This window comes from Equus quagga, chromosome 8 (genome assembly GCF_021613505.1).
Source record: "Equus quagga isolate Etosha38 chromosome 8, UCLA_HA_Equagga_1.0, whole genome shotgun sequence".
Taxonomy (NCBI): Eukaryota; Metazoa; Chordata; class Mammalia; order Perissodactyla; family Equidae; genus Equus; species Equus quagga.
The window spans coordinates 46186604-46200380 of NC_060274.1; the positions used below are offsets into that span (position 1 = coordinate 46186604).

General features: G+C 47.0%; 1 protein-coding gene across 9 annotated transcripts in view; it reads right to left on the bottom strand.

The window, feature by feature from the left end:
* The window catches only part of GRB10 (growth factor receptor bound protein 10), a 182446-nt gene that overhangs the window by 84134 nt on the left and 84535 nt on the right, over window positions 1–13777 (bottom strand). For 4 of the 9 annotated variants that reach the window (XM_046669590.1, XM_046669599.1, XM_046669598.1 and 1 more), the window contains one exon: window positions 3137–3356. In XM_046669590.1, the coding sequence (XP_046525546.1) occupies window positions 3137–3356 (220 nt within the window). Of the gene's footprint in view, window positions 1–3136; window positions 3357–3585; window positions 3766–3898; window positions 3974–5588; window positions 5667–13777 lie in introns of those variants that run through there. The other 5 variants (XM_046669591.1, XM_046669593.1, XM_046669592.1 and 2 more) reach the window with 4 other exon arrangements.

The window sequence follows — 13777 nt, forward strand, 5'->3', positions numbered from 1 at the left end:
ACGTTATGAGTGTTCATAAATATTACCTAAAGTAAAACTAAGTGACATTACACAAAGCTGAAAAAAACCCCCTTTCAAGAGGCTGACAGCCAAAAGATACATCCCACTGACGTGGAGAGGGGAGCTAAGATGGAGGGATGTTTGAGTCAGAGATGGGGACAAGATGGGCAGGGCCATGCTCCTCCGTCTGTCCAGGTCAGAACAAGCCTGCTGCCCTTCTGCTTTACCACAGTCCGCTCCTCCTTCAAGATCTGACAGCTCAACTGTGGCCTTGTCCGAGAAGTTTCTCTACCTTCTCCTCCTCTGCTCTGCACCTGCCTCCATCTGACACTCTCTGGGGAGCCTGCCACGGTGCAGACCCTGACCCGTGGGCCTCATACCCAGCACAGTGCTCACTGCATTTGGAGCCCCTCAGGGCCCCTCAGCCTGGGCTTGCATCCGGGCATCCCATTCGCCAGGTGTAGGCCAAGTCACTTCCTCTGGTGCCTCACTTTCCTCACCTGGGCACTGAGAGTCACCACACCACCCGCCTCGTGGGGATGTAATGACCACTAAACCAGCTAATAAATGAATATTCAACAGAGCCTTACACACAGGAAGTACTCAGCAGTTGGCTTCACTTACATAATAAACCTTTGGCATCCCACATTGGTCGCCCATTTTTTTCTAAATGCATCTGAAGGTAAGAAACGATACTACTTATGTGAGAGAACATCAGTGAGAAGAGGCTGGGCCTGAGAAACAGTGTCTGCTCTCTGGCAGGGACAGTGCCTGCTGCCCTAGGGAGCAGGCCTGCTCCATCTATTCCCCGGGACTCAGTACAGGCAGCTTTCAGAGCACAGGACCAAGTTCATCCAGAACTCTATGATCAAGGGTCCTGGGCAACTAATTGGCAAGGAGCCATGCCTTCTGCAACATCATTCTCCATCTGGGCCCAGCTTTGGGTACTGTCCCTGTGTGGGCTGCAACCCTGTCTTCCCAGGGCCCTCCCCAAGGCCACCACAGATGGGTGACTGACAGACACTGGACCCAAGGAAGCTCACAGGGGAGATGAGTCTCTCCCTCCAGACCAAACTCATGAGGACCTAAGAATATGGAGCTGACGCTCCAGAGAGCAGAGGGAGACAAACGCTGGGAGGATGGATGTGACCAAAGGCAGGAAGCCAGAGAGGCAGCCGACTATATGGCACCCAAGCCTCTGCACTCCACCTGCAGACAGCTCTGCGTTTACTCTCAGACAAAGAGTCAGAGGGTCAGAGCCAGAAGTCATCTGCAGAAGAGCCAGCACATCAGACCAGAAAGAGCCTCACAGAAGTTTCCAGAAGCAGAAATGAACCCCACACCCCCACCTCCCCACCCCATGAAAGGAAACGAGATCCCTGGAAGATGCAGTGCTGAGGAAGGAGAAGCCACCAGAACCCTCAGTCTGACCAAGGCCCAAAACACAGTGCAGCACACACCCTCCCACCAGGAAGCCCCGGGAGGCCGGCAGATCTCAATCCCTTACCCATCCTCATCCCTCCATGCTCACCTGAAAACTCGCCAGAGGCAACACTGACCCGGGAGGGGGCCACCCAGTTTCTCAGCAGCTGCCCTGTTTCTCACCTGGATTTCATGAGCTACACTCAGAAGGTCCACAATGCCCTTAACACCCCACACCCCTTCACAACAGCCGTTCTGCTAACTTCTCTGGCCACCCACCTCCCAGGCACTCAAGACAGAGTTGAGGCTCCCTAACACTGTGTCCCCTTACTTCCCTCCATAATTCAGTGCTGATAAACCCAGTCCCTCCCTCCTTTATCCCGGGTGAGGACACCACCATCTCCAGGCAGTACCTGAAACAGCTTCCAAGTCAGCTGTGCTCCATCCTACTGCCCTCTGACCCTAGGCTGCCAGAATTATGTGCCAAAACCCAAATCCAATCTCCTCACTGCTCCTGTTCAAATCCCCTTCCTGTCTCTCCCCTTGGAACAGCTCACAAAGACCCTCTGGATGTGGCCCCCACCTGTTGGGATTATCTCTTTCTTTAAACCGCTCTGTGGAGGTATGACTGACACATAAAAATCTGTGCATATTTAATCTCTCCAACTGGATGAGTTTAGAGATAAGTATACACGAGACCCATCACCACAGTCTGGCCATAACATATCCACCACCCGCAAACTGAACTCCTACCTTCTTTATTTATTAACATTGTGATGATAGCGATCAGAACACAACATGAGCTCTACCCTCTTAGCAAACGTTTCAGTGTATAATACAGTATTGTCAAGTGAGGGCTCGAGCTGCACAGCAGATCCCCAGGACTCACTCATCTCGTGTAAGTGAAACTTCGTACGCTTCGGCTAGTATCTGCCCATCTCCCTCTCCCAGGCCCCCGCAACTACCATTCTACTCTCTACTGTTATGAGTTTGACTGTGACTCCTCAGAGAAGCAGAATCATGTAGTATTTGTCCTCCTGTGACAGGCTTATTTCTTTAGCATACTATCCATGTTGTCCATCAGCAACGAATGGAGAAAGAAAATGTGGTATATACATAGAATGGAATTTTATTCAGCCGTAAAAAGGAAGGAAATCCTGCCACTTGGGACAACAGGGATCGTCTCTGCTGCTCATGAAATCCCTTCCCCCATCCCTCAGCTCCTACTCACCCCACAACACCCAATTCAGAGATCTGCCACTTGCAAGGAACATTCTCTCCTCCCCGGAAGTCCCTTCCTCCAGCCCCAGTATTTCCACAGAGGTTGTGCCTTGTCTGCTTAATCCCCTGGGGAATGTGATCAAGTGTCTGATGTTGCACATTTCTGACAGGCCCTCGGGGACACCGCTGATCCTGATCCCCAGACCCCACCCTGGGCAGCGAGTCTTTGGAGCCCTCAACTGGCTGTGCAGCCATTCTTTCCAGAGGATTCTCCTCTGATGGTTTTCCTGCACATCCCTCCACCTGGCATGACATTGAGCACAGAGCGGCTGCTCAGTAAAAGTTATCTCAACTGAACCAGGTACCAAGTCCAACCCAGTGCTGCCGCGCTAGACAGAAAGGAGCGCATCGGCCGAGCAGAGAGCAGAGTCGCGTCCCCGCAACAGCACCCGCGCACTCTCGGAGGCTCAGCCCCCGCGGCCACGGGTCCCACCTGACAGCGAGGATGTGCACAGGCTGGGAGCGCTGCACCTTCTGCCGTGGGGACACCTGTGGCTGGAGGGACCTTGTTCCTGAGGGTGTTGGCTGGCTGCGGGCGTGCTGGCCGTTCTCAAGGAGGGGTACGGTCTCCGACTGCATGCTACAGGCCGAGTACAAACTCTCCAAGGACGCGTTCATGTCGTTCACCAGGGCTTCCAGGTCCACGTCATCCTCTGGGCATTAAAAGGCAAAAGTGAAAAAGAACCTTTAGCAGCAGCAAGGGGTCACAGCCAAATGTGTATCTTAGGGGGCAGGTTCCAAAATTCACAACTTTTAAAAATATCATTTGAGGGCAGAGGAGCATAACTGAGATAAGTATAAATTTCTGTAAGGAACGAGATGTATTATATTTATTGATATTCCAGAGGTAATTCAATAACTGTAGAACAAATGCATTTCTACCTGCCTGCACAGGGGACATCTTTTGGAGCATCTGCTCAGCTCACAGACCCATCAGGATGGGTGGGCCACAAATGGCCATGGTCGCATAGCATGACCCACTGCCTCGGCCTCAGCTGGCCGGATCACAGGTGGACATCAAGCCCTAAGTAGGCCAATCAAGACTCTCCCTTCCCTGAAAGTCTAGAAGAGACAAGAACAGAAGAGCACTCAACAAAGACACCAGCCCTGGCCCACTAAGGCCACCAAATGGGCTGGTGAGTGGCCAAAGCCACGGCAGACAGGCTCACTGTGTGGCTGCTGATGAAACATGTACCTGCGAATCTCCAGGTGCCCCTCCTCTGCCCTCCACTGGCCGGAGAGCCAGAGAAGGTCTGTCTTCACAGAAGGCCTGGGGCAGACACAGAGAGAGAAGCAAAGATGGCACTGAGAACGCCAGAGCAAATGCCAGAAAGAGATGCACATACAGAGATTCTGATGAGTAACTTTATGTGTCAAGTTGACTAGGACATTGGTACCCCAATATTTGGTCAAACATGATTCTAAAGGATGCTGTGAAGGTATTTTTCAGATGAGACTAATATTTACATCAGTAGAGTCTGTGTAAAGCCTCTATAATGTGGGTGGGCCTCATCTAATCAGTTGACGGCCTTAAGAGTAAAAGACTGATGTCCCCAAAGGAAGAGGAAATTTTGCCTTCAGACTTGAATTGCAACTCTTCCCTGCTGGCCCATCCTGCAAATTTTGGACTTGCACCTCCACAGTCATGTGGGCCAATTCCTTAAATCAATCTCCCCCATACATATGTATATATAAATGTACACCCCATCTGGAGAACCCTTGCTAACATACAACAAGGGATGTAACCCAGCACACTCAGAAATGTGGGAGGGAGCCTGGGGACAGGGGCCAGGCTCTGGGCAGTGTGCACAACTCAGCTTCCATCCTTTCCTTTCCGAGGCCTGGCTGCATTCCTGCCTGGAGCTCTGTAAAGCAGTCCTATATCCCCCTAACAACTGTGCTTAAGCTCGTTGGACTTAGTTTCTCTCATTTGTAACCTAATAATTCTAATAACCCTGACTCCTTTTGTCTGCGCTTTCAGATCTATCACTTCTTAACAACACGGCAAATACAACTGAGGTGGACTCTAATGCAGCATATTGCAAGTCACATAATCCAGTCTCATTTGTTGCCAAACAGCTCCATGTGACACCCACTGAACAAACAAGGGGCTTAGGGCCCAGAGCAGCAAGACCCTCACCCACCAAAGGTGACTAGCCCCTAACTGGCAGGAAGGGAGAGCGGAGGGGGCGGGTGCTGAGAAATGGCTAGCCTGGCCCTGCTCTGAGGGCTTGGTGCCCAGGCCAGGGGCCTGCGTCCTGTTGCTCGGTTTCTCCAACACCAGCACGGGCTTAAGAGGGGCACCCACCCCGCAGGGTGGGGGTGAGGAGTGCGCCAGTTACTATCTGCTCTGTAGCAGATCCTTGCGCACGGTAAACACTCAGGAAATGTCATTTATTAGCTCTATTTCACTTATTCCTTACAAAACAATAGAAAGTGGTGATGATTAACCTGGCTTAACAGCTGAGGAAATAGGCTGAGAGGAATTAAGCAACTTGCCCCAAATCACACAAGCGCTAGGTAGTGAACCTTGAATTTGAAAACAAGTTTTGCGGCTACACTCTGACCTCATCAGGTGCATGATCAATAAATGAGCTCACAGATCTTTCCGGAACATTTGGCCCTCCCTGCCTCTCCTCTCCCCACAAAAGTCCCAGATGCCTCTGCTTCAGCTTCCCTGTCTCATCGGGCGAAAGGGCACAAGACAGAACAAAACAGAACGACGACAACAAAACCTGCCTGAAGAAAGCATAGAAGCTGAAGGGGCACAGGGGCTGGGGTTGCAGGGCGGCCCCGTGGTCAGAACCAGGGGAAGATTTAGGCAGAAGCTGAAGGCCACAGACTACCCCCCGCCCCCGGCTTCTGTACCCTCCAGGCAATAGTACCTGGAAGACAGGGTCTGAGGAAGGCCTGGGAGAGAGACACCACATGCGGTAGGCTTTAAACGAATCACGCGCAGAGCCCTGAGGAGGATGGACAGACAGACAGATGTGAGGAGAAAAGACATAGCGGAGATGAGACATGGAGGCCCGCCCAGGGCAGTCACTGCTGGAACCCGGAACAGAGGCCACCGGCAAGAGCTGGCTGAGGTGGCGTGGACAGGGGCTGGGGAATAACCAGGCTAGAGTCAGGGCGGAGCGGGGCATAGAAATGGACCCCAAATCCGGACGGGGGAAGTCAGTGTGAGCAGGGCCCTGCATTTCTAGGGCCTGTGCGGAAGGATGAAAGATGCTGCTATAACTCAGGTTATGAGGAGTCAAATATTAATCCTGTGGGCAGATATTAAAAGGACAAAAGTGCTGAATCAATAATTAATAATTACCATGTAATCAATAATTAATATATCACAAGGAAGAACACCAGAGTCAGCAGGCAAAACTCCTGCTGAGTCTGAGGGGAAGAGTGGGCTGATAGAAAGTCAAGGGCCCTGGGGGATGCAGGGTGGCAGACGCCCACGGCCCCTGTCCGACAGGGCACTGTGGTCTTAAACAGTCCTCATCTGTAAACTGAGGAACCACACTCAGCAACCATAAAAACTGGGGATGATGGCTGCCCAGAAAGAACCAGCACTAAATAAGAGACTTCAGCTGTACATTTATTGAGACCTTGGGGGTTCATCTTATGAGAAAAAGTATAAAGTTATAGAGGAGTTTACAAATCTGGGGCTTCAGGAAAGTTCTAGAATGTATCCATCCTAACTGCCACTCATCGCCTATACTCCTATTTAGCTCATACGTAATAGCGCCTTAATTTAAGCCCTGTAAAACAATTAAGTAGTATATATGCCGACCTAACTCACCCCATTAACAACTCAATATTTCCATCTTAATGGACCATTTAAGAATCAACACAGGGTGAAAACTAAAGTTCCGTGGAATTATCAAATCAGCCTTCGATGATGCACATGTTGGCATGGACGTCACGGCCGGGCGGCTCAGGAGCACTCCACAGGTCCACTGGGTGTCACACAGCTGTGATTCACACTTGTTCATAACAGGAGAAAACCCAGCAGAACACGAAGACCAATGCTTTCACCACTTTCACCCTCCTTCCCAAACGGGAAGAGAGTTCTCGCTCTCTGACAGATTTCTTCCAAGAAAATAAGAAGTCTGGATTCCCTCAGGTGGATCTTCATCTGAGTTATGTTTTCCCTGAGCGTTTCTGAAAGCACTTGGCTGGGACCCCATGTAGGGCAGCCCATGGGTTCTCTGTCCTGTTCTTCTGCTCCTTCTCTCTGCCACCCTGGTCATTCCTGGGTCACCCCTCTCTGCAGCCAGGCCACTAAGCTTTGGGGAATGCAAAGTAATTGTGAAATTATTCAAAGTAAATATAAATTGGATGCCAAAATATAAACACAACACAAGCCTCAAAATGCTTTAATTCTCTTCTGAGGTGGGTTATTTACAACTACTTTCTACTTTAATACACTTTATTGTGAGTCTATTAAACAAAGCCAGGTTAATCTGATAACAGTCACTTGGTAGGTCATGATTTTCATGAACCAACTCCAACCATTATATCAGCATGTTTCAAACTTGCATAGTTTCCATAGCCCTTAGAGCAAAAATCAAACTTTTTAAAGAATCTAAAATATGTTACTCTAGGACAAACATTAAAATTTCCTGTGGGGTCAATTAGCATTTTATCTGTTTAGATAATAGTCACTTATGATGATCACTTTCCTTAGGACTTTGTTACATTCTAATGAGGACTAATCATTGAATCTTCCAAAAAGCGGTTTTAACAGATTGATTCTAAAGAAGACACTTCTCCATATCTACACCAAGTTTTTTTTAATTACTACACTGAATTACTGAAGTGGCATTCCATCCTTGCAAATATCCCGTAGGGCCCACATTCCGTGAGCGAGTCCATCGTGCAGGACTCCCATTCCTGTGCGTGTGGCCGGCCGCGTGAATCCACGTCCTCAGTAACCACCCAAGTGTGAAAGCCTTTCTGAAGGGTCAGTCACATAAAGGGAAGAATCACATAAACAGGGCACTAACAAAGCAGCTCTCCTGGAAACAAACGTAGTGTCTATTCAATGCTAACTTGATGCAAAATATTTTCCATGAGACTGCACGCCCCTCTGGCAGGAATACTGGAAGGGGAAGGGAAAACGATCTTACACATACAATTTCACTTCACACAGATTTATAAGGATGTATTTACTGCACAAAAATAGATCAGACAACGTGGTTGTAAATCAAGTTATTAATAGTTATTCTCCTTCCTTAAATAACCCCAACCCAAAACGGGGCATTGACTTGTGTCCCAAGTATCAGCTCACTCATTTGATCTCCAACTCACATGAGCATCTAGCCTCACTGTCATTAGCAAACTGAGGCTCGTTTACTTCTAAAGTGGATATAAATTCAGTGAAACAAATTTGTGTTTGGATTAATAAACTATTCTGGGTGAATGTCCTCCACAAACCACGCCAGGAGGAGGCGGGACGTGGGCCAGCAGACAGGGGTCAGCAGGAGATTTACAGGGAGGGTTTAACCTGCGGCCCGGCCTGGCCTCCCTCCCTGCACCCTGCTTAGTTTATAGCACCATCTAGTGTCTTCTTTAATTAGATATTAAAGATGACACTGGATCTGCTTTACTAAATTATTTGGCACCTTAAAGAAATGCTATTTGCACTATGTGTTAAAGACACATGGTTACCGTCCTTTCTTCACAGACCCAGGTCAGCACCCATTAACAATTCCTCCCATTTTGATATATAAGGCACACTCTTAAGTAAGGGATGGCTGTGAAACAGGGTGGGGCAGACTTGCATACAATGCTAAAACCCTACAGGGTGATAAATTAAGTATGAGCAGTATCTCGGTTCCTGAGAAGAAAAAAATAGATGGTACTGGTGAAGTCGTGATAGAATAAGTAATAGGTATTTTGGTCTTCCTCGATGGTTCCTGGCACGCAACTCCTAAGATCCTTGCAATTTCCCAAGTGATAAGAGTGATAGGAGCATCAGTGTTATAATATCTGGTCTTTTTTTGTTCCTGAGATATTGCCAGGACTATTATAAAGCTGAAGGGAGCATCTTTTTTAATTCACAACAAGCCCCTTTCAACCACTCCTGAGTTTATGTCAATGAGGTGATTTTTGGAAAGTCCCCCAGATAAGCACAAGATGGGGGCTGGCTACCAGGGGAACCAACAATGTGATTAGAGGGTTGGGACTTTCGGCTGCGCTTCTAGACCCTTGGAGATGGGAGAGGGGCTGGAGGCTGACTTAATCACCAGTAATTTGATCAATTATGTCTACATAATGCAGTGTCTATAAAAAACTCTAACCCACAGGGTTTGGAGATCTTGTGGGTTGGTGAACACAAGGTGCTGGGAGGATGGCATGCCCAGCATGAAGCCCCAAGCTCCTTCCCCACACCTTGCTCTATCATCTCTTCCATCGGGCTGCTCCTCAGTTGCATCCTTTAAAATACACTGGTAATCCAGTTAGTAAACTGTTTTCCTGAGTTCTGCGGGCTGCTCTAGCAAATAATCGAACCAAGTACTGTCAGAATTTAACTGAATTGTAGGACACCCAGCTGGTGTCAGAGAATTGCCAACTGTGGGAAAAACCCCCACACATCTGGAGTACAGAAGTATTCAGTGAGAGTAGAGAAGAAAAAAGGAGCATTCTTTACAGTGCCATATCTGAAAAGACCCGAACACACATGCAAAGGCCAAGGTTCTTGCACATTTCTATCTGGATAAGAACTAAAGATCCAACCTGCAAAATGCTTTAAACCTAAACCATGTTCACTTGACAAGCTATTTTTGTTGGCCTCTAAGCAATGAAAATCTTGTGCAGATATAACCTAACACTCTACTGAAATATATTTTTTGCACACCAATTAATCTTCTATTCTCATGGAATTAATTTTTAGTATGTAGAGTTGTTTGGACACAGAATAAAACAATGAGGTATTGTACTGCTGGAGTATCCCTTTCTATTCTTATTCATGATATTTAAAGATATTCGGCAAATATAAAATGAAATCATTGAACCACAACTCCAAATACAAATGCAACTTCAAATCATGTTATTTAAAAAAATATATAGAATCAATGCCTTATTGCAGTGGTTACTACAGGCAGGCAGGATTTGAGACAGGAAATAAAAACCCTAGAATCATCTACCCAGCATATGCATGTAAATATCCATAGCATCGGAGCCACACATTCACAACTCCTAACTTTTCAGTGTTTACAAGAGAAACTTATCTTCCCAAACTTGGTCAAAAATGGCAACTTTTCTCCTCTCCACCCAACTCCCACAGATAATGTAATTTGCCATTTTCAGTGCCTATTAATTGAGAAAATACATATCAACGAACTGGTTAATTTAACAATCCATAAGAATCTGCGGGGGGGGGGGGGTTTATTACAACTGTAATACATTTGAAAGAGTCCTCTCTACATTTTGGGGAGGTTGCTGGGCTCCATCAGTGGTCGGTGACGAAGTGGATTCCAGAGACCCTTCCCCACCCCAGAACCCACAGGCCACGTGGATGGAATCATAATCCAAAGCATGTTCAGGGCCAGCAGGTGACATGAAACTGGAAAAAATACACACACATGCTGGGTACAATACACTTAGACAACGTTAAAACTGCAACGATCCTCTCAGGTTGCTGAGGCCAGGCCGACTGGTTCTTTGCTTTGTTTTTACAGATGATATCTTCATTATTCTTCTTGGAATGCCTGTCCGTTTCCTCATCCACATGCAGGACTGTGCACTTAGGAAGGCTGCATACATATTCAGTCATATTTCCAGATCCTTGATAGTTCTGGCATTTTCTTCTGTTGTCTTGTTACTTCATCTGGACTCCCTTCAAGAGCATCCCATAGCAAGTTATAGATCCAGGATCCTACCAGACAGCTCTGTAAATAATAGGAAATATGTAGACCACTGATTCTCTGCTTTGATGAAATCTGTCACCTGCTCTCCTTAAAGCTATACTTAAATATTCACATTCTGTCTAAATAAAGCGCTACCCTTATGATTAAGTATCTACAGCAACTACTTAGATTAAGAACAATCAAGAAGCAACTTAGAATCAAATCCTTATCTATGGCCACACAGATGAGAAGCAGGCAGGCACTGTTTATGAGTCAGTGACCATGCAGGGGGCTGGGGAGAGAACGACGAAGAGATGCAGCCTCCTCCTTGAGAAGCCTCAGGCTCCTCTACCCCAGTGACTGCGGGACTTGCAGAGGTCCCTGGGCTCCACCCCTGCCCTGGTCTGACTTTGGACATGTTGCTCCACATATTCAGGCCTCCTTTTGGTCCGATTTGAGAGGAGAAGCTGTCCGAGGATCCCTGGATGCTGACCAACCTGGGGCTGCCCAGATCCCTTCTCTGTTAACAACGGATGGAGAAAATCAATTCTTTCAGGAAAAAAATGCTAATATCATATCTCCCTTGTGGAAGGAGAGAGGATTTTTACACTTCCAAAACCCTGAAACCAGAAACTACTCAGTTCCTGAATGAACCCCAGGCTTACTAGCCCCTCTCGTCCGTTTGCCCACAGAGCCTGCCACAAAGTATTAAAAAGACGGTCTGGGCAGCAGAAACTATCCAAGTTCACAGGGCTCTTTCAAAACTTGAAAGCAAACATTGGGCATACATTATGCAGGTTCCCAGTTGCATTTTTAATGTTCCACAGCACACTGCACCCTTTCCTCCCAAGTACACGAGGGAACTTCCCCACGAAATCATTCTGCACTGGCCCTCCTGCTTTTGTGCTTGGCAGATGGGAGCACAACCCTGAGGTGAGGGGAGCAAAGGAGTGTCAGCAAAGATGCTCAATGATCTGCAAAACCTCCCAGCAGCCTGGGTCACCCAGCAAGAGGGCCATGTAGAAACAACTTCTTCTTCTATACCATAAAAAGATTAAGAACTCAAAGGAGGCTTAGAAATTAAGAGGCGTAAATTTTGCATTTCACAGTTAGGCAAAGCGAGGCCCAAAGAAGTAGTCATTCAACATGCCACAGTGACACGGTGGCCTCACTAAGGGCTTGACATTCAAGGTGTGTGTCCAAATGCAACGTGATCACCACTAATAGCTACAATTACCACATGCTTATACGTGCCCCTATATTTTACATCATTGATTTAATCCTCAAAATAATGATAGGTATTATTATACCTATTTAGCAGTGAGACAAATAATCTGATGTTCACTGGGGTCAAGGTCCCAAAGCCAAAGACAACAAAGCTCGGATTAGAACTCTGATCTCTTTTCTTTCAAAGAGGTCAAGATGCTTATTGCAACGATGGTGTACTCAGCCACGCCTCCTGCGACAGCAGAGTCATGCTCCTGGAATTCAAATCCATGAAAAGCCACACTGGGATGATGTGAAAGCAGGACTCCAAGCTGAGGGCCTGGAACCTGAGCACAGCTCCTCAGGCCTCCTGGGCCACCCAGCTCTGTACCCTCTGCCCACCCTGCAGGTCTTACTGGAATATCACTTATTCTTAAAATTCAGGACTTTCAGAACATCCTATAAACGTGGACTGATATCCTGACAGTGTACTTTATTTGGTATTAATGTGAACAATGGAAACCCAGTGAGAACAACAGCAAATCAAATTAACCCAGGGGCCTGTAAATTTTATCAGACCAACACAGTTCATGACAGAAGAAGTTCTTCCAGCCCAAAGGCTCACTACCTAAGTGGTGGTTCCCTTTTAAGCCACTGCTATGAAATGACATGTCCAAAAAGGTAGAAACAAAGAATACAGCTTGATTTTTAATCATGTAAAAAACTTCACTGGAAACAGAAACAGCATGAAAGAAAAAGCAAAAGTGGGAACTGTCCCTTTGTTAGAGTGATCCTGAGCCTATGCATGGTCATCGTCTTTTAAATAGTGTTACAAATCCTTTTTACACACTTAACCAAGAACACCAAATATGATACAGTTGTGCATTACTTAACGATGGGTATATGTTCTGAGAAGTGCATCATTAGGTGACTTTGTTATTGTGAAAACATCAGAGAGTGTACTTACACACACCCAGACGGTATAGCCTATACGTACCCAGGCTATGTGGTACTGATCTTACGGGAGCACTGTGGTATATGCACTCCGTCACTGACCGAAACATCATTACGGGGCATGTGGCTGTGTTTTGTCTCCGACCCCAGCTGAGGGGACATAAACGACTTAAGTCTCACCTAGATTCCAGAGCCTGAGGGAAATGTTAGCAAAGACTTCAGATCTAGCGATCTACCCAAAGAGATACGACATGCACCTAACACATACTGGACACCATGCATAACCAGTATGACTCTCACTAGACACTGGGCAGAGTGGCCAATGGTTCCTGCAAACATCATTCTAAATAGCCAATCAGTTGAGGCATTTCTGGGGTGAGCTGCCACCCTTTCTCAAGAGCCCTTGCATTCCCTGATGCCTTTTAGGCCCCTTCTCCATACTTCAGCCCCAAGTGCAGCCAGTGCTGGAGTTGGGAGGGGCAGGAAGCTCCAGGCTGGCGGGGGCGGGGTGACTCCAGCTGAAGAAAAGCAGAGCCCCCTTCCCGAGAGTGGCCAAGAGGCTGTTCTGGGGCCATCTGGCACATTCTGGACCCATCAACCAGGGAGCTAGGAGACCCCTCAGCCCAAGACCGACACGCCCAGTGTCTGAAATTTTACCAGCCTGGCATTTCCAAACTTGTAAAATTAAACAAACTCAATGGCATCGTTTAAGGCAGCGGATTTTAAACATTTTGGTGTCATGGTCCTCTTTTATAATCTGGTTTTCTCCTTTATCCTAGTTTAAATGCTGCAAATTTTCTACAGTGAATATGCATCACTTTAAATCAGAAAAGGATGTTTACACTTGAAAATATATCTGAATCTGAGGAAGAGTGGCCAAAGGAACCGGACTTCAGGATAGAAAATGGTTTTTGTTCGTTAGCAGCTGTCATTCAGTTCTGGCCCCATCATAAATCAGCTACACTTCAGTGCTCAACTTAAAGCACTGCAACAGAAACCTTTGGTTTATTATATTCAACTATTAAATCTCTTCAATAATTAGACCAAAGAATTTAAGACTCAAT